General features: G+C 36.9%; 1 protein-coding gene across 2 annotated transcripts in view; it reads left to right on the top strand.

Annotated features, from left to right (window-relative positions):
* Nucleotides 1-12,682, top strand: part of Smc5 (structural maintenance of chromosomes 5) — a 111,735-nt gene extending 99,053 nt beyond the window's left edge. Inside the window, exons 18-25 of one of the 2 annotated variants that reach the window (XM_004637163.2) lie at nt 3,409-3,534; nt 5,766-5,810; nt 6,333-6,428; nt 6,877-6,981; nt 7,197-7,316; nt 8,538-8,717; nt 8,799-8,894; nt 10,315-10,543. In XM_004637163.2, the coding sequence (XP_004637220.2) occupies nt 3,409-3,534; nt 5,766-5,810; nt 6,333-6,428; nt 6,877-6,981; nt 7,197-7,316; nt 8,538-8,717; nt 8,799-8,894; nt 10,315-10,458 (912 nt within the window). In that variant the 3' untranslated portion in view covers nt 10,459-10,543. Of the gene's footprint in view, nt 1-3,408; nt 3,535-5,765; nt 5,811-6,332; nt 6,429-6,876; nt 6,982-7,196; nt 7,317-8,537; nt 8,718-8,798; nt 8,895-10,314 lie in introns of both variants that reach the window. The other variant, XM_023721918.1, reaches the window with a different exon arrangement.
* Nucleotides 12,683-21,389: the final 8,707 nt, after the last annotated feature.

Below are 21,389 nucleotides of genomic sequence, written 5' to 3'. Positions count from 1 at the left end.
AGTCTCCATTGTATTAATTTCAGCTCTGATCTTTAGTTTCTTCCATTGTACAAGCTTTGGGTTTGATTTGTTCTTTTTCTAGAAGGTTGATACTTCACATTAGCTTGGTTGTTTGATCTCATTGTGTTTTCCTGATTTGAGAATTCATTACTATAAATTTCCCTGGACATTTTAAAGATGATATTGGTGACAAAATAACAACTACCTACTAATTGTTACGGAAAACCTTGAAGCCTGTATTAGAAATGAACTGAAAATTTTTAAGTGGATCAGAGCTAGGTTAAAAAAAAAAAAAATCCTGACAAAAAGACTATTTACAGTACTATTAACAGCTTTTTTGTTGTTGCCTGGTTTTGAAGTCTTCTAGCTTTCATGTATGTCAGTCTTTCACTATTGATCTCTAGCTAAGAACAAAATAATTTTAAGGGAAGGGAAACTATTTAAAAGTAAAGAATTAAAAATTCAGTATCTGAAGGAATGAGAGATCATTTACACTGAAGAATAATCTGATCATTTGAATAAATTTAAAGCAATTTTTTTGTTTTTTTTTAATATATTTAGTACAAGGCCTCACTACACAGATCAGACTTGTAGTGATCCTTCCTGTTTTCAGCCTCCCATGCTCTGGAGTTACAGACTTTCACCACCACGCCCAGTCTCCATCACTGTCTCAGCATGCATCAGGCACGGGACCAGCACAGCAGGCCAGGGATCCAGTTCCTGGGCCCTGTGTCTGCCTAAGCAGACACTTTAATCCACTGAGCTGTCTGTCCAGCCCTAAAGCAGAAGTATTTTTAATTATAAGGAACATTTATAGGGTCTTTGTGAAGGGCAGTCTGATAGTAGTTAGCTGAAACCTAGCATGCTTGTGCTGCAGTCCAGCAATTCCAATTCTAAAGAGTCTGTTGTAAAGAACTAATGCTCATGTCTAAAAGGATAAGTGGAGCATTGTCTGTAACAGTGAAAAATAGGAAGCACCTTAAATGTCAGATAATAAGGAAATGGTTACATAAACTGAGGAATATTCACTCTAAGAAATACTATGTGGTCATTCACATACAAAAAGTGAGTTGTAAATCTCCTGAGTGTGGAAAAATAGTTACATTATTAAGTGAATAACTCTAAGAAAAATGAATTGATCTAATCCAATTAATTTTATATTAATGAGTAAAATAGTCATAGTAATGCACATAAATAACATGGAAAAAATAATTGAAACTATGTACCCCGAACTGTTAATGTTTGTAAGAAATTTTCATTTTGTAACTGTACAGTTACTGAAGGCCTTATATTCAGTCCCCAGTGCTGGGGATAGCGAAAAGAAATCCTCTATTTTACCTGTATTAAATTACTTGTTCCTTAAACATGTCTTTAAGGCCTATATGTCTTTCTTTCTGTTAGGTATTGCTTGAATAGTTTACAGAAAACATATTCTACGTGTAATAGGTTTAAAAGAAAATAATATTGTATTACCTGAAATTAGCACTTTGGGATAACAGTATAAGATTTTGTGTCTGGGACTGAGGCGTTCATTAAAGGAAGCCATAGTACTAAATGATTAGCATAAAGGCTTGCTTGGGGGGCCTGCCCTTAGTTCAGTTGTTTAAGCACCTGCTCATGCAAAGGCAGTCAGGAGCAGGATACCATAGTTTGATCCCCAGCTCTACCTGCCTTACTAGCCCTGCCCTTCAGGCAGCCCGAGCCACCCCTCCCCCCAAAAATGGCTTGTTTATAATTTCAATCTAATATATGTCCTTTCACTTTTCCTAACTATTGTCTTGGTTTAGTTTATTGGCTGTCAAAGTTTTATGCATAAAAAACATCTGAAACCTTGTTAATAATGCAAGTGCACAGGCCCCATCCTCAGATACTAGTCAAATAGATCTGGGGTGTGGCTAGTGCACCAACTCCTTACCGCAAGGGTTTTTTTGTTTGTTTGTTTGTTTGTTTGTTTGTTTATGAAGACTAGTTTTGAGTTTAGTGGAAAGCGTAAGATAGACCTATTGTCTTTCTGAGAAGCCTTTTTACTGCTAGTTGTGTAGCCATGGGCAAGATTCTTAATAACTACCAGCCATATCTTAAAGGAGAGATGACATGTTTCAAAAGACTGTAATGGGGTATAAATAACATACAGAATAGTAGTTGTTAAAGTGGTTAGCCTACAACAGGCATTCAATAGATTAGATTTCCTCCTCATGTGAAACTTTTGTAGTCTGGCCCTTTCCAACTCTGATTTTTTCATACTTAAAATTCCTTTTCTCTGGCTAGCCATGGTGGTACATAACTACAATCGCAACACTCTTGAGGATTGAGACAAGATTGTAAGTTTGAGGCCAGTTGGGGCAATGTAGCAACTTGACAAGATCCTGTCTTAAAAATAAAAAGGACTGGGATGTAGCTCACTGTGAAGGCCCTAGATTCAGTCCCCAGTGCTGGGGATAAGGGAAAAGAAATCCTCTATTTTAACTATATTAAATTACTTCTTCCCTAAACATTTCTTTAAGGCCTATATGCCTTTCTTTCCGTTTAAATCATACTGCCTTCTGCTACTGCTTCTTTAGTAATGTGCTCTTCTTTGAAACTGCTCTGTTGTCATAGTCCATTACCACTCTTGATTTTCCTGTATCTCCTTCTCCCACTTACTTTCTCTGTGCAGTCTGCCCCCTTTGCAAAAGCATCATATTCTAATTGATGTGATCATGTACCCTAAGGAGACATGAACATGAATTGTGTGAGCTTGGACAAATTATTTAGTACTTTTATTCTTTTCTCCCCACCCCCAGCATAAGAAATGGAAATGATGTTACTGGTGGTACACTGTTGTGAGAAATAAAAGGTATAATAATTGTGAAGCACTTAGCCAAGGGTCTAGCACATAAATATGCAGAAAATAATACCTATTTGTTATGATAATGATTCTGTGTGTTTTTTTCATATCCACCTTCCTATGCTTAGTGCAGAATTTAGTACTAGCACTACGTAATTTTCAGTAATTAAAAGAGTGAATAGGTCCATGAAAAGATGATTAGTACATATAAAGCACACTTGGAAAACTGTCAAGCAGTTTTACACTGAAGTGCTGAGTTTTCCAATATGAATCTCAAGTATTGTTTTTTTTAATTTCAGTAGGGTATAGTTAATTAAGTATAAACTAAACTTTCACAACAAGGCAGGTCTTCCATATTAGAGAAATGCCAGGTTAGTAGTGTGTTAGTGTTATCTTAAAGGTTATTTAACAATTTTGATAAAAGCAATCTTGAGATATGGTGGAAATGATTTGGTTATATCATAATAACCAAATAACATCAGTAATTATATTGAAGTAATATATTGACATATGGTGGTTTAATAAAGTGGTGTTCTGCTTTAACAGTAACATTCAAAATTTCAATTTTTTTCTTGTAATAGCAACATTTCATTGAATTGGATGACAACAGGCTACAATTATTGCAGAAATGCAAGGAACTTATGAAGAGAGCTAGGCAAGTATGTAACCTGGGTGCACAGCAGGCTGTTCCTCAGGAATACCAGACAGTAAGTATAAAAATATATAATGCCACAGTTGCTGTAACACAATGTGTTTAATCCTAGAGTAATTTGGGCCTTATACAGGCCATGAGAAACATGCTGTATTATTAAAAAATAGATTTCCCCGTTTTTAAGCTGAATATGTATTAATTGTGTTCTTTTTTGTACTCAAATGTGATACCAGTAAATCTTATGCTCAGTACTAAAATTGTTAAGACATAGGAGTTACATTTCATTCTGACAGTAAGAGGGGCCTTTTCCTTCTAAACTATTTGTAAAGGCTATAGTTGGGAGATATGGAATATAGTTCTTGATAGAAACATTGTACAAATAGAGGTGATATTTAGAAAAACAAAGGCTAAAAGATAAAAACAATACTGAAAAAAGACTAACAGATTTTTAGGTTACAATTGGGAAATCCTCAAAGGATTGGGGACACAGAAACCACAGAGGATGGATTTGACCTAATACATATTAGGAATTCAGTAGAAATTCATATAATTAATCCAAGTGTTTACTGCTTCTAAGTACTAGGACTTCTCCAAAATACATTGTTTTTACAAATTAACCCGTACAGTAGCTATTATACTTACTTTAAGAAATAACATGATATATCCTTGCTAACTCGTACTCTTTAAAAGAAGCAAAATGGGAAAATAATACATCTATTATATGAATTAGCTATTATATGACACATACTGAACAAGACAGACATACTTCTATATATTCGTATCTGAAGGGTGGGGCAGACAAAAGCAGGAAGCAGATAGATATTGTCAGATAACAAGAGATGTTAAGAAAAATAAGGTAGAAGGTTCTGGGTTTTTTTTTTTTTTTTTTTCTCCGAATGCCTTCAGGGCAGGTTTGGCTGGCTTGAGTTGTGGGGATCCAACCCCTCAGCAACCTGAGCCTGACTGCTTTGTTGAAGCAGCCACTTAAACAACTGAGCTAAGGTAAGGCATGAGAGTGACAAATATGGGAATCTGGTTAGTAATAGCTCCTTTGAGAAGATACTATATTAGTCAAATCCTGAATGAAAAATTAGTCAAGTGGAAAATAGGAAGGAAAATATCCCAGGCAAAGAAAACAGCTCATACAAAGCCCCTGAGATGGTAGTGTATTTGTCATGGTCAGAATAGAAGGAATCTTACTGGGGATAAAAATTAAAATGCAAACTAACAGAAGAGGGCCTTCTGGAACATACAGTTTGGGTTATATGATTTTCGAGATGGAATCTATTGGCGGATTTTAAACATAAAGGTGATGTTCCTAAGTCTAATTTTTGAAGGAGCACTCTTAACTTCACTGTGGAGAATAGAGATTCAGGAATGGAAGAAAAGAGACCATTTAGAGGATAATATTGATTTCCATAAGGGAACAGATGATTGTGGTTTGGATTAACTGATAGCACTACAGAGAGAGAAGTTAATAAGAGTTATCTTTTTTTAATAAAATGCCATCAGAATTTATGGATTTGAGGTGAAGGGTAAAAGATCAAGATCCTTGAGTAGTATTGCTGTTTACTTTGGTGGAGAAGATGGAGAGAAACAGGTTTGCTTAAAGGGAAGGCAAATGAAATTTTAAGAGTCAGGTGAGGTTGTTGATTAAGTGTTAGATACATGAGCTCGAAGTTCAGTGGAAAATCAGAGATTCAACAGATGTATATAACAGTAACCTGAACTGCATTGTGAAGGTTATTTTCTTTTCTTTTTTTCCTTAATTTACTTATTTGGTACAGGGTCTCACTACGTGCCTCAGACTCATAGTGATCCTCCTGTCTCAGCCTGCCCAGTGCTAGGATTACAGGCATGTACCACCATACTGTTTCAGTGGCCAGCATGGTGTCCTTGTACTTGCACAGGCCACTTATGCCACTGAGTTCTCTCCCCAGACCTATCAAGGTTATTTTAAAAAGTAGGAGATTGAGACATTTAGATGAATACAGGATGCTGGAATCATTTTTATGTCTTTCAAGATTCATTTTGTAGGTGTTTGTAGATGGACTTGGCAGGTCATGCTAAGCAAAATATTGTACCTCTTGCTTCACCTTATAGCAAAATGTGTGTTTTCATTTGTCCTTGTGGCATGGATTCAGAAGACAGTTGGATGATGAACTCCTGTCAAAGTAATTGGATTCTTAGGATGCTTTTGTAGTTCTTCATAAGTACAGTGTAAAGTTCTAACTTCTTGCTCTCTTTCAATGCCCCACATATTCTGGACCCATTCTACCAATTCAGCAAGTACCCACCATTCCAAATGGACACAACTCCTCACCCCCCATGGTATGCAGTGCTTTTCTTTCCACGCTTCAGTCTCTCTTCTTACTTGATTTTTTTCTAGCCATTTGCTTTAAGGCCCAGAGATGGGCCGTAGATTTCTCTTAACTTTCCTATAGCATGAACTGATAGTTCTTTTCTCCTAAGTTCCATAGCCTATCAGGTATGTACTGCTTATTATTATTTTTTGTTTTGTTTTGTTTTTTTGTGGAACCAGGGATTGAACTCAGGCCCTTGTGCTTGCCAGGGAAGCGCTTATTCTACTGAGCCATCTCCCCGGCCCTGTACTGCTTATTTTAATACTCAACACCAATACATTGCCGTAAGGTGTTATCAGATGTATACATTTTATCCTCTTTGTATATTTAAGCTCTTTGAAGTAAAAGACCATGTTTATAATTCCTTTGAATCCTTGTGTGCTAGCATGCTGCTGATTGATAGTAATTAGCAAATAATTTTCCTTTTAACTATTTGAATGGTACTGTTTTTACTATAGTGTCTCTAATGATAGACTGTTTTTTTCTTTAGGCTTTCCAAGATCTTCCAAACACATTGGATGAAATTGATGCTTTATTAACTGAAGAAAGATCAAGAGCTTCCTGCTTCACAGGACTGAATCCTACAGTATGCCTCTTTCTCTGTTCCCATTCTGTGGCTGCTGCCACTTCTACCCTACACACACACACACACACACACACACACACAGAGTTCCCTCCAGTCCTTGCCTCCCACTCTGTACTAGAGCTCTTGGTAATAATAAGCTAGACAGCAGGAACAATGTGCTTTAAATGCCAGATTCTGAATCTATTAGAATTTTAAATAGATTCTTCCTAAGGAACACAGTGTTCTGTGCCTTTTCTTCATAAAAAAGAATAGTTGGGTTAACTGGAAATACTGCAGTATCTATTTTTTCAAGATTAAAAGGCATTTTCAGTATGTAATAACGTAAATTAATTGTATACCAACAGTACAACACAGTTGACATTTTCAGATATTTTAATTGATGAAAATTTTTATTTAATTTTATCATTTAGCAGATTTATCTTAAAAGAAATATTTCTTTTCCTACCAGGTGGTTCAGGAATACACAAAAAGAGAAGAAGAAATAAAACAGTTAACTGAGGAACTAAAGGAAAAGAAAATAGAACTAGACAAGTACAGGGAAAACATTTCACAGGTAATTTTCAAATTTTTCTCTTTTTTTGTCATAGGTGTACCATAAATGATATGGACATGTAGAGTAACACAAAATGGTGTAATACTTCTAAAAGAAAAAAATGGGTTTTTATGACCAGATTGATAGTTGATACAATTTTGTCTTATGTAGAGTTTTATATCAGGATTTAATAATACTTCTTTCAAAGTATATTTTTATGTTGCTTTTATTTTTAGGTAAAAGAACGGTGGCTAAATCCCTTAAAAGAGCTAGTAGAAAAGATTAATGAAAAATTCAGCAATTTTTTTAGTTCCATGCAGTGTGCTGGTGAAGTTGATCTCCATACAGAAAATGAGGTAAAGCTGCATTTTGGAATATATTTTTTGGCAAATAATACTAATTACAAACTAAAAGTACATGTATATGTATTTACCCTAGAGTTATATCTTTTCTTACTTGCTGAACAATTATCCAGAGGAAGAAAAACATCACCTGGGAGATTTCATTAGACTTGTACCACCTTCTCATCCCCCTTGGAATGGAGATGAGTGACTGATAGCTCACTAGCTCCATTTGTATACAGCCTGAATGTATAATCAGCTTCCCTAACAGAACACAATAACCATTAGCCACACTTAAAAGGGGAGAGGTTGAGATTCAGTTTCAGGGAATGCAGGCCGTGCTGTCCTGGCAGCAGGGTGGAAACATCATTGCAGAAGAGCATGACAGAGTGGGCTGCTCCTTTCATGGCAGCAGAGAAGTGGGGCCCGGAACAGTGCCAAAGAGGAAGGGGCTGGCAACCTGATGTGGTACTCAGGGCCACGCCTCCATGACCCACCCAGACCATACTACACTTTTAGAGTAGATGTCAGCCTCTGTGACCTTGAAATGATGATATGGATAAAAACAGTAAATCTTGGAACAGACTCAACTGGCGAAATATAGAGAATATTCACTTATTACAGCAATACATATTTATTGATCATGTATACTGCATCAGATTTATTTTTGCAAAGTATTGTGTGAATAGTATGGTGTTTTGTTTTTTGGTATGGTATAGTGTATATAAAAACTGTATTGATAGGGCATATTAAAATTAAAATAATATGAAAATTCATACTGATTTCTTTTAACCAGTTGAAGGAGTGGGAAGTACTCTGTAGCCCTCTGTAGTCACATTCCCAACTACTTCCATAGCAGAAAATAGCATACCACTCCTCTGTATTTTAGTTGTTTTCACTGAGTTTTACAGTCTACTTTGGAATTAGAATAGGTAGTGCTTTTCCATGAAAGTCTCCTCACTTAGTAATTTCTAAAACTTCTCAGGAGAGCCTGATAAAGTTGAAAACAGTATCAAGAAAGGAAAATGTCACTTAATCTGAATCATTCCTTTGTTTAAATAATAGTTCTTTGGAAGCTCTTAATATTTTTAGGTAGTAACTATAATATTTTATTGTTTTATTCTTAAATTGGCATTCTTGAATTTTAAGTTCTTTACCTTACTGTTGATACATTAATTTACTTTCAAATGATTAGCAAGGAAGACTAATCTTGCAACTTTTAAAATCTTTCATTAGGAAGACTATGATAAGTACGGAATTCGAATTAGAGTCAAATTCCGCAGCAGTACTCAGTTGCATGAATTGACTCCTCATCATCAAAGTGGAGGTGAAAGAAGTGTTTCTACCATGCTGTACTTGATGGCACTTCAAGAGCTTAATAGGTGTCCTTTTAGAGTAGTAGATGAAATTAATCAGGTACAGTCATTATTTTTTTATTTGAATCTTATTGTATCCTGAAGAATTACAAATATAATCATTACCATCATCATGATTTAGGGGATGGACCCAATCAATGAACGGAGAGTATTTGAAATGGTTGTAAACACTGCCTGTAAAGAAAACACATCTCAATACTTCTTTATTACACCAAAGGTAAGCAGCAAGTAACCTCACAGTGCCCATGTACTCAGGAGTCTGTGGCTTAATTATAAAGCAGATTTTGGCCTAGTATGTAAATATGAGCAGGAATAGTCCCCCCCCCCAAAAAAAAAAAAAAAAAAAAAAAAAAAAAAAAAAACAAAACACAGTTAAAAAAGATTATAATAATGGGGTCAGGGAGACAGCTCAGCAATATAAGTACCTGTCTGGCAAGCGCAAAGTCCGAAGTTCAATCCCCAGTAAAAGGGGGGGGGGATGATTATAGTAATATTTATATAAGGAATAAATTCCAGTGACATACCTAATCAAAAGTCTTATTATTTAAAGAAGAAATGTAAGAGGTATCTCATATTCTAGAACCAAGATTTCTTCCATGCTTGGCTTAAATTACTCTTAGAGAGAAATTCCTCTGTTAGCACTAAAAAATAACAGAAGTATAAACTCTGCAGCTCCTTCTCCATGTCCCCATAAAGGCCTGACCTCTCACTTACTGCCCCTCTGTTTTTAGCATTTCTCCCCTGATCCAGAAAAGATAAAAAATATCTCAGTATCTTTTACATACACATTAATATTGATAATAACAGTTAATTGTTATAGAAAAATTTCAATGATCTAAACAAGTAATGGTAAACTATTCAGTGATGCAAACAGCCCACTGCAGCATGTGTGCTGTAGGTTTGCCAGCACTGACCTGAGACCACTGCAACAGGGAATTTTCTTTTGTTACATCTTTGCTGCAGGTAAATTAAAAAGGTCATATACCGAAGGATGTGCTTATTGATAGCTCCTTTTAGCAGAAAATAGCATGGCAGTCCATTGTATTTTAGTTATTTTTCCTTAGAGGTTTACAGTCTGGCACTTTGAAATTAGAATACATAGTGCTTTTCCATGAAAATTTTTACTTAATTTCTAAAAATTCTAAAAATCAGGTTTTCTATTTTTTGGCGAGTTTTCATAAAAGGTTTTATTGGAGAGCCCATCCTAAATTCAAATTTCTTTTGGATATTATTACTGATTTCAACAGATGCTGAGTGGAATAGCCAAATCTACTAAATACTTTTGTTGTTTACCACTTTGTCTTATAAGCCAAATATCTCTTATCAATTTATCACAGTGCTTTAACTATAGAAGTTGTATGAGAAGTGTTGATGGGTAAAAGGAAAAACATCAATCCTAGGAAATGTAGGGAGTTATGTGAGAATACCAATTGTCATGTGAAATATAGAGGACCCCCAAGCATGAGGATTATTCTTTAGGCCAGGCTTTAGGTATGCTAATGAAAGTAATGATCCCAGCTTAATAAGGTTTACTTTGCTTAATATTAAAATAAGGTGGTATCTTTGGCTGTGTATGTGGAACATTGGAAAACTACTCAGTATATAGAATTACATGACAGTTTTTTTAATACCTACAGCTCCTGCAAAACCTTCCTTATTCTGAAAAGATGACAGTGTTGTTTATCTACAATGGTCCTCATATGCTGGAGTCAAATAGATGGAGTTTAAAGGCTTTCCAAAGGCGGCGGCGCCGTATTACATTTACTCAGCCTTCTCAATAAAAGTAAATAGAAGAACCTTTCAGAGTTTTTATTGTTGTTATTAAATTCTGTTAATAACTATGGCTTAATAAAGTTAAAAGAGATTTATTAAATTAGAAAATTGGTTATTTTTTGAAACCTGCTCTTAAATACAAAGATTGATGAACGAGAGACTGTAAAGACCTCTTTCTCTGGAATGTCATCTGGTGGGTCTTCAGTCTTGGTTGAACTGGAGTCTTTAGTCCTCTGTCTTTGAGTCCTGGGCTCCCAACATTGAAGGTATTTATTGTTACAAATCAAAGGTATGGTGGAACTAGGGTTGAGCTTTAATTGCAAAGTAATTTTAGTTACTTTCAAAGAATAAAGATGACTCTAGAACTTAAAACCTAGTTTTTCACCAGTGTTACATTTAACTTTTTAAAATTTTTATGGAAATGTCTAATGTATAGTAATAATTTATGACAAATATATTCATTTTTTTCTATTAAAAAAACATCTCCACTAGGAAATGAATTTTTATGGCCCATGAAAGTAATTTATGAAACGATGCTGTAATTGTATTGGTATTGGAAAAGGAAAGCATTATGCTTGGAAAAACAATAGTGTGACTTATTTGAAATGTCACATGGTAGCCTCTATGATACTAAATGCTGCCTAAAGATTGACAGAATAAAATCCAGAGGCGAGGGGTTTTTTTTTTTTTAAAGAATAACCTTATAAAGTACGTGTGTGTGTGTGTTTTTTTTTTTAAGTCAGTTGTATTTTACATCTTAAATTTCTAAAGAAACATTTTTATAATTATTTTTAGTAAGATTTTCTTAAGATTTCATATACTGGTTTCTACAATTTGTATTTGAAATTTTTCAGTGCTTTGTAAGAGGAAAATGTATTGATTTAAAACTGTAATGTTTCAGAATTAAGGTAATAGGTCATTCCTTACAGTGTTGATCTACCCATTCATTATCCTAGAAAAATCTAGTTTAAACTTTTTTTTTCAGCTTGAATCAATTAAGTGAGAAAATCACTGATTTACCTCTGAGTTACACTAATTAATAGTGCCCAATAAATTTTATTCTTTTAAAAAATAAATCTTGTAAGAAAATGGACTGTTGCAAGGACATGTCTTTGAATTTGGATTGGCTCTGCTGGTAATAACAAAATTACATTTTTGACTTGTTAGGCTGCATAAATTGAAGTATTGCATTCAGTTTGAGTTTTATATGTTCTTATATAGCCATTGAAATTTATATTCATATTCACAAATAATGATCTATGAGTTTAAATTTTCTCAAGCAGTTTTCTCTTTGAAAAAGTTTTTTTTTCTTTATAAATAAAATTTTAAAAGTTCTCTCTTAAACTAAATCTAATGCATCAAGTATGAAAATATTTTTAAAATATTTTCACTAGGGTGAACAAGTCACATGAACTTTGAAAAACTTGGTAACATTTGAGTACATGGATATTACCAAAAGTTTCTATTGTTAACTTTATACTCTACTATAATATTACTATGTTCTGTGATAGAGATTATTGTCTAAATTAGCACAAGTCATCAGTTTCTGCAGAATAAACTCTTCAGTGTAAAAATATATGCTTGCATCTGCCAGGCAAACACAAGGTCCTGAATTCAATTCCAGGTACTAAAAAAAGAAAAAACTCAAAATAAGGGCATAAATGTTAATCATATTTGAAAATAAAATGGCCAAATGCATTACAGTTTATATTTGCCAACAGTTATTTCATACCTTGTGTGTAAGCATGTGTATTTGTGCACTGAACAAAGTTAGTATTTGGTTTTACCTTGAATTTTGAGCTTGAAGGATAAATTATGTATCACTTTTAACATCTTAAGGAATAATAAGGCTAACGTATTATCGTCTCAGCTACTTAAAATTTCATGTTTTGTGAAGATGTTGATTTTTAATTATATTCAAATTATGAAAAGTCAACTAAAGAGCTTAATTTGATGAATAAGGTGATATTTAAAACTTTAAGGTGACAGACATTTTTTGAAGACTAAATCTTCACTGATTTGCCTAAGGAGAGTGTCTGTTAAAATGTTTTACATATTCAAAGTAAGAAGAAACATTTCCTGATACTTTCTGATTGTCTTTTGGATATATGTCTATTTTCTTTGCAGTATGAACCTTTAATATGTGAAAAATGTAATTTTGTCCTATTGTGTATGTACATGTGTGTATAATTGTTTAAAACTTTGTGTTGGAAATGTTACTTTGTTGGTAATAAATACATATTTTCATGTTATTTTGGTGTATGTTACTTACAGTAAAAACTTTGTGTACTTTGAACCATAAGGGTCATTTTGGTTTTCAGGTTTACTGAACAAATCTCTTGAGCGACCACCATTTACAGAGCAGGTTTTAGGCATCTATTAGTGTTCAGAGGATGAAAATTTACATTCTTGTCTACTTGCAATGAAATTAGTTTAATGGAGCAGTAAACACACATTAAAAAATGTGCAAACCACCAAAAGAAGCCAAGCTATCAGGTAAGTGTATTTTAATGTTGATACACTAACCTTGCTTACAAATATGCCCAATAGCAAATTTTTTATTTTTTTACATTTAACTACTCTGTTTTTTGAAATGTATTTTGAATGAAGCAGTTTTATCATTTGTTTCTAGACAAGTTACTTTTAAGTTTCTACACTGATTAAATAAAAATGATTCTTAATTTGTAGACTCATTCAGAAGATAAAATGAAATCAGGATCATAAGTTTACCATCATAGTAGGGGCTTTATATATGTCTAATTCTAATTTTTTAAGAAAATTTTAAAATCTTTTATTTAAATAGGTGTGCACCACCATGCCTGGTTTCAGTGGCCTGCACAGCCTACCTGGGTTTCCATTGTGGCATATGGTACTAAGAATCAATCCCAGGTCTTTGCTATAGCCTAGCAGGCACTTAGAACACCAAGCTGTCTTCCCAGCCCTAATTCTCATTTTAAATTTTGGATAGTTTACTGTGTACTTTATCCCGTAAAGTCAGAATTATAAGTAAAGGTTAATGCAGATGTTTTATTTCATTTTTATTGATATTGTCAGTTGTTTAAAGGATATAAATATCTACAGACTGAACATTGAGCATTACAGATACAATTATTTTCATGTTATTACCTTCATGAAATTTGAATGTTAAGTTATCCAGAAGATACTTATGCTAACCTATCTCATTTTGTAGGCAAGTTGTGTATTTTGGGACAAATATAATTAATAGAATTTAAAGTTTTGGATATTTGATTATGTTGACAATTTGGGCTTTGGACTTACTAATATTTCAATGAAAGAGTTGGGTATGGGGATTTTTTCTTGTTTTCCCTGTACTACTGATTGCACATATGACCTTCACACTGAAATATAGCAGCCCCCAGCTGCTGCTTGCTGCTTTTGTTTTGATTTTTTATATAGTTGCGCAAAGTCACTAAATTGCCCAGGCCATACTCAGACTTGGAATCCTCCTGCCTTGGCCTCCCAGAGTGTTGCGATTATAAACATGTGCCATCTAGCCTTATTTTTTAATACTGAAATGTAACTAGTCATGTGCCAATCACATTTTAGTCAGCATCAGGCCCCATATATGATGGTGGCTTGGTAAGATACTGCCTAATGACATTATAGCCATTCTAGTTTTAGTATACTGTGATCACACAATGATATTGCTGGATTCCCAGAATGTGTCCCTGTCATTAAGTGATAAATGATTACATTTACTTACCCACCAAAATAAGCTTCTGGCAATTGGCAGGAAGATACAGGTACTTTGTGTATGAAGTGCAGTCTGCTTAGCTATATTATAGACTGTGCTGAGGGTTACCTAAAAACAGTTGTGATGCTGACTCCACCTTTAACTGAGAATGCACTATGGATGAGGCATTTCTAGGCAGGTCAAAAACACCAGAAAGCTGTTTTCTTTCCACAACTATTGTTACCTAAACTGTTTGGCTGCCTCTCAAGAAGGCCCCTATATACTCCCTAGAATTCAGAATGTATGATCACAGTGAAAGATGAAAGGATAATGTGCCAGTAGGGCCACATATTCATACTAGTTTTTCAATAAGAAATGAGCTGAAGGGCCAGAGAGATAGCTGAACAGCATAAGCACCTGCCTAGCAACTGCAGGGTCCTGAGTTTGATCACTGGTACAAAGGGGGGGGGGGCTGAAAGAATTTTGGTGTAAGATAGGAACAGATGACCTAATGAATGTGATGAAATGATAAAAGTTTGTCTCCATATTATTTAAAAATCTTAACTTATTTCTAGTGTTGCTGTATCATGTTCTTTACCTTCATATGTTAGATGTTAAGACTGAATTATTCCAAGTGGCTTAGGCCAATCCATTTTCATAATCATAAATCATGAAAAGGAATTCTCTTTGAGAAAGGCTAACACTGATAAGCCTAAATGTAAGATAATGTTGTGTCTCAGTTACTTTTGTGTCATTGCTGGGACAGAATACCCAACACCCAAAACAAAGGAGAGAAAGGCTTATTTAGCTCACAGTGGAGGTTTCAGTCCATACTCAGCTGGGCCTAAGGCAGACTGGCACATGGCAGAGGGCAACAGTTCATGTCAGCAGAAAACAGCAAAACACTATAGCCAAAAGGGTTGGAGCAATGGCAACAGAGCAAGTCTGTCTCCTTTATGTTGCATTCAGGCTATCTGCCCCAGGCTGGGTGTAGCACTTGTACCCCTAACCCCCGTGGTTCATGAGTTAATTACAAACTCTAGAAGTCTACCCCATGACTTAAATGAGGCTTTGGGTGGACAATTAGACATAAACCATAACACTCCACCCCTGGGCCCCCAAAGACTTAGGAACATCCTTTATGCAAAAGGCATTTAGTCCATCTCTGAGAATTGCCAGTCGTAACAGTTTCAGCATTGCTGAAAAGTCAAGTCCTAAGTCTCCTCCAAGATCTAAAGCAAAATTAGCTTTGAGCCCCCGTACAAATGAAAAGTTATACACTTCAGCATTCAGTGGCACAAGATAAAACATTACCTTTCCAGAAGGTACACAAAATGGGAATACGAAGCATTAAAACCACCAGACTTCCAAAATCCAGCAGGGCAAACGTTAAGTCTTGTAAATTCCATGTGGAACATCCAAAGCAATCTGTGGCAATCCGTGCCTCCACCCATGTGGCACTTCTGGTGGTTGTAGCTCCCATGGCTTGTCTTTTGGGTCTACTTTATGCCCTTCTTGTAGTTTCCCTTAGATGTGCCACATTCCTGGCTTTTCCAAACTTTTTGGGGTTCCCACTGCACATTACACTTCTCTGCTTCACACACTGCCCTCTCAGAGGCATACTTCCTGGCCTCCCAGGCCTTCTGAAATCAAGGTGTAAGCCTTGTTAACCTCAACTCTTGCATTCTGCCTGTGCCTACAACCAGCACCACATGGATGATGCCAAGGTCTGCTGCCAATTGGAGTAGTTGCCAGGCTTTCTTCTCTCTTGGCTGTAGGGATTGAGTGTCTAGATTGCTGAGCACTCTGAGCCTGATTCTGAGGAACAGATTCTCTGTGCCGGCCCCATTCTGGAACCTGGTTTGATGACCACTGCCATCCTGGAACATGGCGCTGTTGCATACCGCAGCTTTCTCTCCAAGGCAAAGTCCCTTGCAGTTCTGAGGCTGCAAAGAACGGAAAGGGCCAGGGAGATGGCTCAGTAGAATAAACACTTCCCTGGCAAGCGCAAGGATCTGAGTTCAATCCCCAGTTATGACATGTCTCTTGTGATACTTTGAGACTGTCTTTTCCATTCTCTTTCCTTCGCAGCAGTGGATATCCTCTCAGGTCTATCTTTGCAGGCCACAGCTTTATTGGCTTTTCCTTTCTCGCCAAACTCACATTTTAAATCATCCTGCTGGGCTCTTTGCTCTTGATTCTCAACATATATCTGACTAAAAGCCCCCAACAATAGCCATGCCACTGCTTCAACATTCTACTGCCTTGAAATTTCATTGTAAGATGCAGTCCATCATGCTTAATCTCAGTCTTAGGCAAAATTTCTGGACATGAGTAAAATTCAGACAAACTTTTTGCCAAGCCAAAACATGCATCTGGAGTCCCAACAACCAGTGTAGCCCTTCCCAGAAGAAACCTCCCCAGACTGATCTTTACAGGCAGGCTTTCTATCAGCATTCTTGTCTACTGAGCTCTGACCAGAATCTCCCATACAGAACAGCAGAAGCTGTTCTAGCACTTCTCTTGTAGGTGACATTTCCAAACTTCTCCTATTTCTTCATATTAGCCATTCCCAAAAGCTCTTCAACAACATGGTCAGATAGCAACAACCCCACTTTTCTGGTACCAAATTCTGTCTCACTGTTCTCTTGTTGCTGGGACAAATATCTGACAACCAAAAATGAAGGAAAGAAAGGTTTATTTAGCTCACAGTTTATGGAGGTTTCAGTCCATTTAGCTTTCTCCAAAGTGTGGCACATGGCACAGAGCAGTCCTTCATGGCGGCAGCAAAGAGCTAGAGAGCAAAAGGAGTGGCAGCTCAAGCAGCTAGCTAGCCTCTTTCCCCTCACATTGTAATGCAGATTACCTGCCCCAGCACAGGTGCAGCACCCACACCCACAGTAATCCATGGTAAACTCCAGAAGCCACCCCCTGACTACATAAGGTTTTGACAGTTACTCTTGTTGCTGGAACAAATACCTGATGCCCAGAATTAAGGAAAGAAAGGTTTATTTAGCTCACAATTGGGGTGGGGGGGGTTAGTCCATACTCAGCTGAGCCCAAGTCAAACTGGCACATGGCAGAGGGTGAAGTTCATAGTGGTGGAAAATAGCAAGAGCAAGTGGGAAGAGTAGCAGCAACAGAGCAAGTCTGTCTCCCTTACGTTGCATTCAGGCTATCCAGGCTGAATGTAGCACTCACCCATGATCCCAGCCCTGGATCATGAATTAATCACAGAAGTCCGCCCCACAACTGCATAAGGCTTTGGGGTGACAACTAGATACAAACTATAATATTATAAACTAGATATTATTATTTGTTTATATGCTGTATTATACTTTATATGTATTTTAATACCTATAGTTGCCCTGAATTGTTGATACAGAAATAGGGAAATAGCAGTGTTGTGCTGTTTTCAAGTTCTTACTATTGATAAGCTGTAGAAATAGACTGAAAAATAAGGTCTATTATTTTTGCCATGATACCATTCTGGCTTGCTATCAAGCTACTTTGTCGTTTAAGCCATCCTGTAAATTCCTAGGTTTGTAATTAACATTTTTATAGTTAAAATGCAACATCTCAAATACACCCCCAAATTAATTTGTTTAGGGTACAAATTTGTTCTATTGCAGACATAACAGGCACATGATAGTGCTCTTATTGGTGTTCTGGGTCTGATAAATCAGCTCTTCACCTCTGTTGTATAGCTCTGCCATCCTAGGTCCTTCTTATGGTCTATTCCATGGTGGCTTCATCAGCCCCTACCACCTGATCTGTATCCCAACAGTCAAGAAGGGAGTGGAATAAGGATGTATCCATGATGTAAGAAGCACACATTGTGTCCTTGTGTCCAGACTTAGTCACTGCCTGATCTGGCTGTAAGAGAGGTTTGAGCATGTCATTTCTACATGGCTGTATACCTAGATGTATTCCAGCTGTTCTGTTACACATGGGAAGAGTGACTATCAGGACAGTGAGAAAGCTGTACAACTAACCCCTAGAAACAATGGATTACCTTGTGCCCTGTGATAGCTTTTCCTTTACACATAAACATCCAGAGATGTCATGACGTTCATAACTTACCTCTCCTCCCTAGTCCCCAAGTAGTGCCCCTGCACCCCTCTATTATGCTCTCTTATCCTGTTAGTTTTCAGAGTACAAGTTAGTACTTATCATGTACTTTGCCTTTTCCACAAGGATGTAAGTTCACTGAAAGTAGACATTGATGTGTTGATCACTATCTTTCTTGAGCCGAGAAAAATGCTTTGCATAGAATAAGCATTTGCTAACTATAGTACGAAATAATGTTCTTGCAGGGCTGGCAAGATAGCTCAGCAGACTAAGTGCCTTCTTAGGCAAGCACTGGGACTGGGATTTGATCACTGGCAACATGCCGCACTGAGCCAGCCACCCAGACCAGGAGTGGTGGTACACACCTATAATCCCAGAGCTGGGGAGGCTGAAAACAGGAGGATCACTACGAGTCTGAGATGCATAGTGAGACCCTATACCAAATATATAAAATTAAAAAATTAAATAATGATCTTGAAGAAGCAAGGGGATCATTGTGAGTTCGAGACCAGCCTGGGCTGCAAAGTGAGCTCAAGGCAGGCCTGAACTACATAGTGAGACCCTGTCTCAAAAAAAAAAAAAAAAAAAAAAAAAGAGAGAGAGAGACAGGCTGCTCTCCCACCACTAAGTGATTAGAACATACTCTATTGTTCATTTCATTCCATACATGGGTTCTGAGTAGTCTGTCATCCACAGTTTGAAAAATAAAAATATAGCCTGCATATGGTTCCACTCAAGAAACAATCTAAGTGTTATTAAGTGGACCACAAGGTATTTTGAAGCACTGAGTAACACTGAACACTATTAGAACTGAGCCACTGAGATCTACGGGGCATCTGGAAGTCTTCATAGTGTTATGTAACTTGGAAATAGCATGCAGGAAGGCTGCCATAGGAACTGGCACGGTGTTCCTATGGTTAAAAACACCTCTAAATGAGCGGATTTGGTCACGTGGAGCTCTTACGGTTTTGTTGTCCTGTCAAAGCCTATCAAGGTTAAAGTAGCTGATAGTTATCCATCTACACTGTTAACAGATTACAAAATCTTAATTTCTGCCACTCACAGATATTTATTGAACTCCTATTATGTGCAGCATAAAATTTCATGTATCTTGTTTTATAAGCATGATGAAGTTCTAGTTCATCATTCTGGGTAAATTTGATCACACTTTGCATAACTAGATAAGGTAATATTCCAGAGATGGGTTTCTATTATTTAAATGGACCTGAAGCAATCAGAAATCCCTAGACCTGTCTATGGCCATACCACCCTGAACACACCCGATCTCGTCTGATCTCGGAAGCTCAGCAGGGTCGGGCCTGGTTAGTATTGGATAGGAGAAATCCCTAGACCACCATATCTAAATGTAGGACTCTTGAGGTTCAAGCTTTGAGGGTCACCCCTAAGCATAAATCAGAAGTATAGGACTTTTGATTCCTTTCTGTTTGTTTGGGGAGGGAGGTTGAGACAGAGTCTTTCTATAGTTTGGATTGGCTTTCAGCTTACTATCTAGTCCAGGGTGGCCTCTGACTCACCTGAGATCCTACTGCCACAGCCTTCCAAGTGCTGGAATTACCGATGTGTGCGACCACATCCAGGAGAACTCACTATTCTTAGGTTTATGTGAAAACTACTCTGTGAAGTAAGGACCTTCTGAACATTGTAGCCATTATATTAATATATATCTTAAATACCTATAATTTTTCATTGAAAACCCATTTCTCTTCATCTTGCTTCGGAGCTCTCAATTAGAAACATACTTCTTACATTCCCAGTGGCAACTAACAATTCCAAGTCATATCAGTCCATGCATAGATAGTAGCAGCTCTTAGGATAACTGACATTTTAGTAGGCTTTCTATTTAGAATATTCAGACAACTTCAGTCAAGGCAGCTGACTGTACTAGTAATTTAATCAAATGTGTAATATGCTGCTTCTGCTGGGATACTTAAAAATAATTATAACACTGTCAGAGGTAAAGGTAGTAGTAAGAAATTAATACTAAAAATGGAGCTTCCCTAACGTGTTAGCTGAGTATTCAATCCCCAGAACCAGAAAAGTAGAGGGGCTAGAAAGCAGAGGAAAAGATACAAAGTAATGACAAAAGAACAATTTGGGAGCATTGGCTTGACCATCAGATGGGACGAAGGCTCAGGTGTGAGAGAAACACTGGAGATAAAGACATGCATAGTGAAGCCTGAGATGTGGCTATGCTGAGAATAGAGGTGGGGAGGTGGAGAGAAAGTCCATGGAGTGTGGTAAAGCACTGATTAGGGCCTATCATTTGGGTAATGGCGGGCCTTTTACATGTCTCCTCTACTTTGTATAGAACTTTAGGATGTGCATTCTTTACAATGAGGAAGAAGGTTCAGAAAGCATGTTGGTTTATCTGTAGTTAAAACCATGGTAAAGTGGATGTGGTGGCACATACCTGTAATCCCAGCTCTCTGGGAGGCTGAGACATGAGCATGGCAAGTTTGAACCCAGTCTGGGCAATTTAGTGATTTTGCAAAACCATGTCTCAAAACAAAAGATGAATGAGTTCAGTGCACAGGTCTTGTTTCAGTCCCCAGTACCAGTATTAAGGGGTGAGGGAAGGAAGGAAAGAGAAGGGAGAGTAAAGGAAATATGGTAAATTTACAGTGTCCTACCCAGGAAAGAGCATAGGGAATGACAAATCCAGGAAGTTAGCAAGGTTATAGTGCGCTGTTGGTGACACTGCAAGATCAGCACAGTGCAGTAAACAGCAATTAGTGAGTATGCAGTTTGTCCTAGCAAAACTACCCACAAGAATTCATTCTTCTTACTACATGTGTTCTCACCTGCTTCTGTGCATATGTGTGAGAACACTATAATATTGTTTGAGATAGCAATAGATTGAGAACTAGTTAGTAAGTTGTGGTGTAGGCATCCATTTAATACAGTACAGTTGTTTAGAGCCTGCTCTTGAGAAAGAAACTGACAGTGGTTGCCTTTAGGAAAAGGAACTAGGTCACAAGGACAGGAAGGAGGGATAATTTATTTTCCACAATATGCCTTTAGTGGGTTTTGGATTATGTCTCTGCCCACCGCCCCCGCCACACACACACGCACACATGCACACACGCACGCACGCACACTTTTTTTTTTTTTTTTCCTTTTTGAAAGAGTCGATCCTACTGCCTTAGCCTTCCA

The sequence above is a fragment of the Octodon degus genome, unplaced genomic scaffold, assembly GCF_000260255.1.
Source record: "Octodon degus isolate 3935 unplaced genomic scaffold, OctDeg1.0 scaffold00087, whole genome shotgun sequence".
Lineage (NCBI taxonomy): Eukaryota > Metazoa > Chordata > Mammalia > Rodentia > Octodontidae > Octodon > Octodon degus.
The sequence above is the reverse complement of the archived record's forward strand: the minus strand, read 5'-3'. Positions and strand labels throughout refer to the sequence as shown.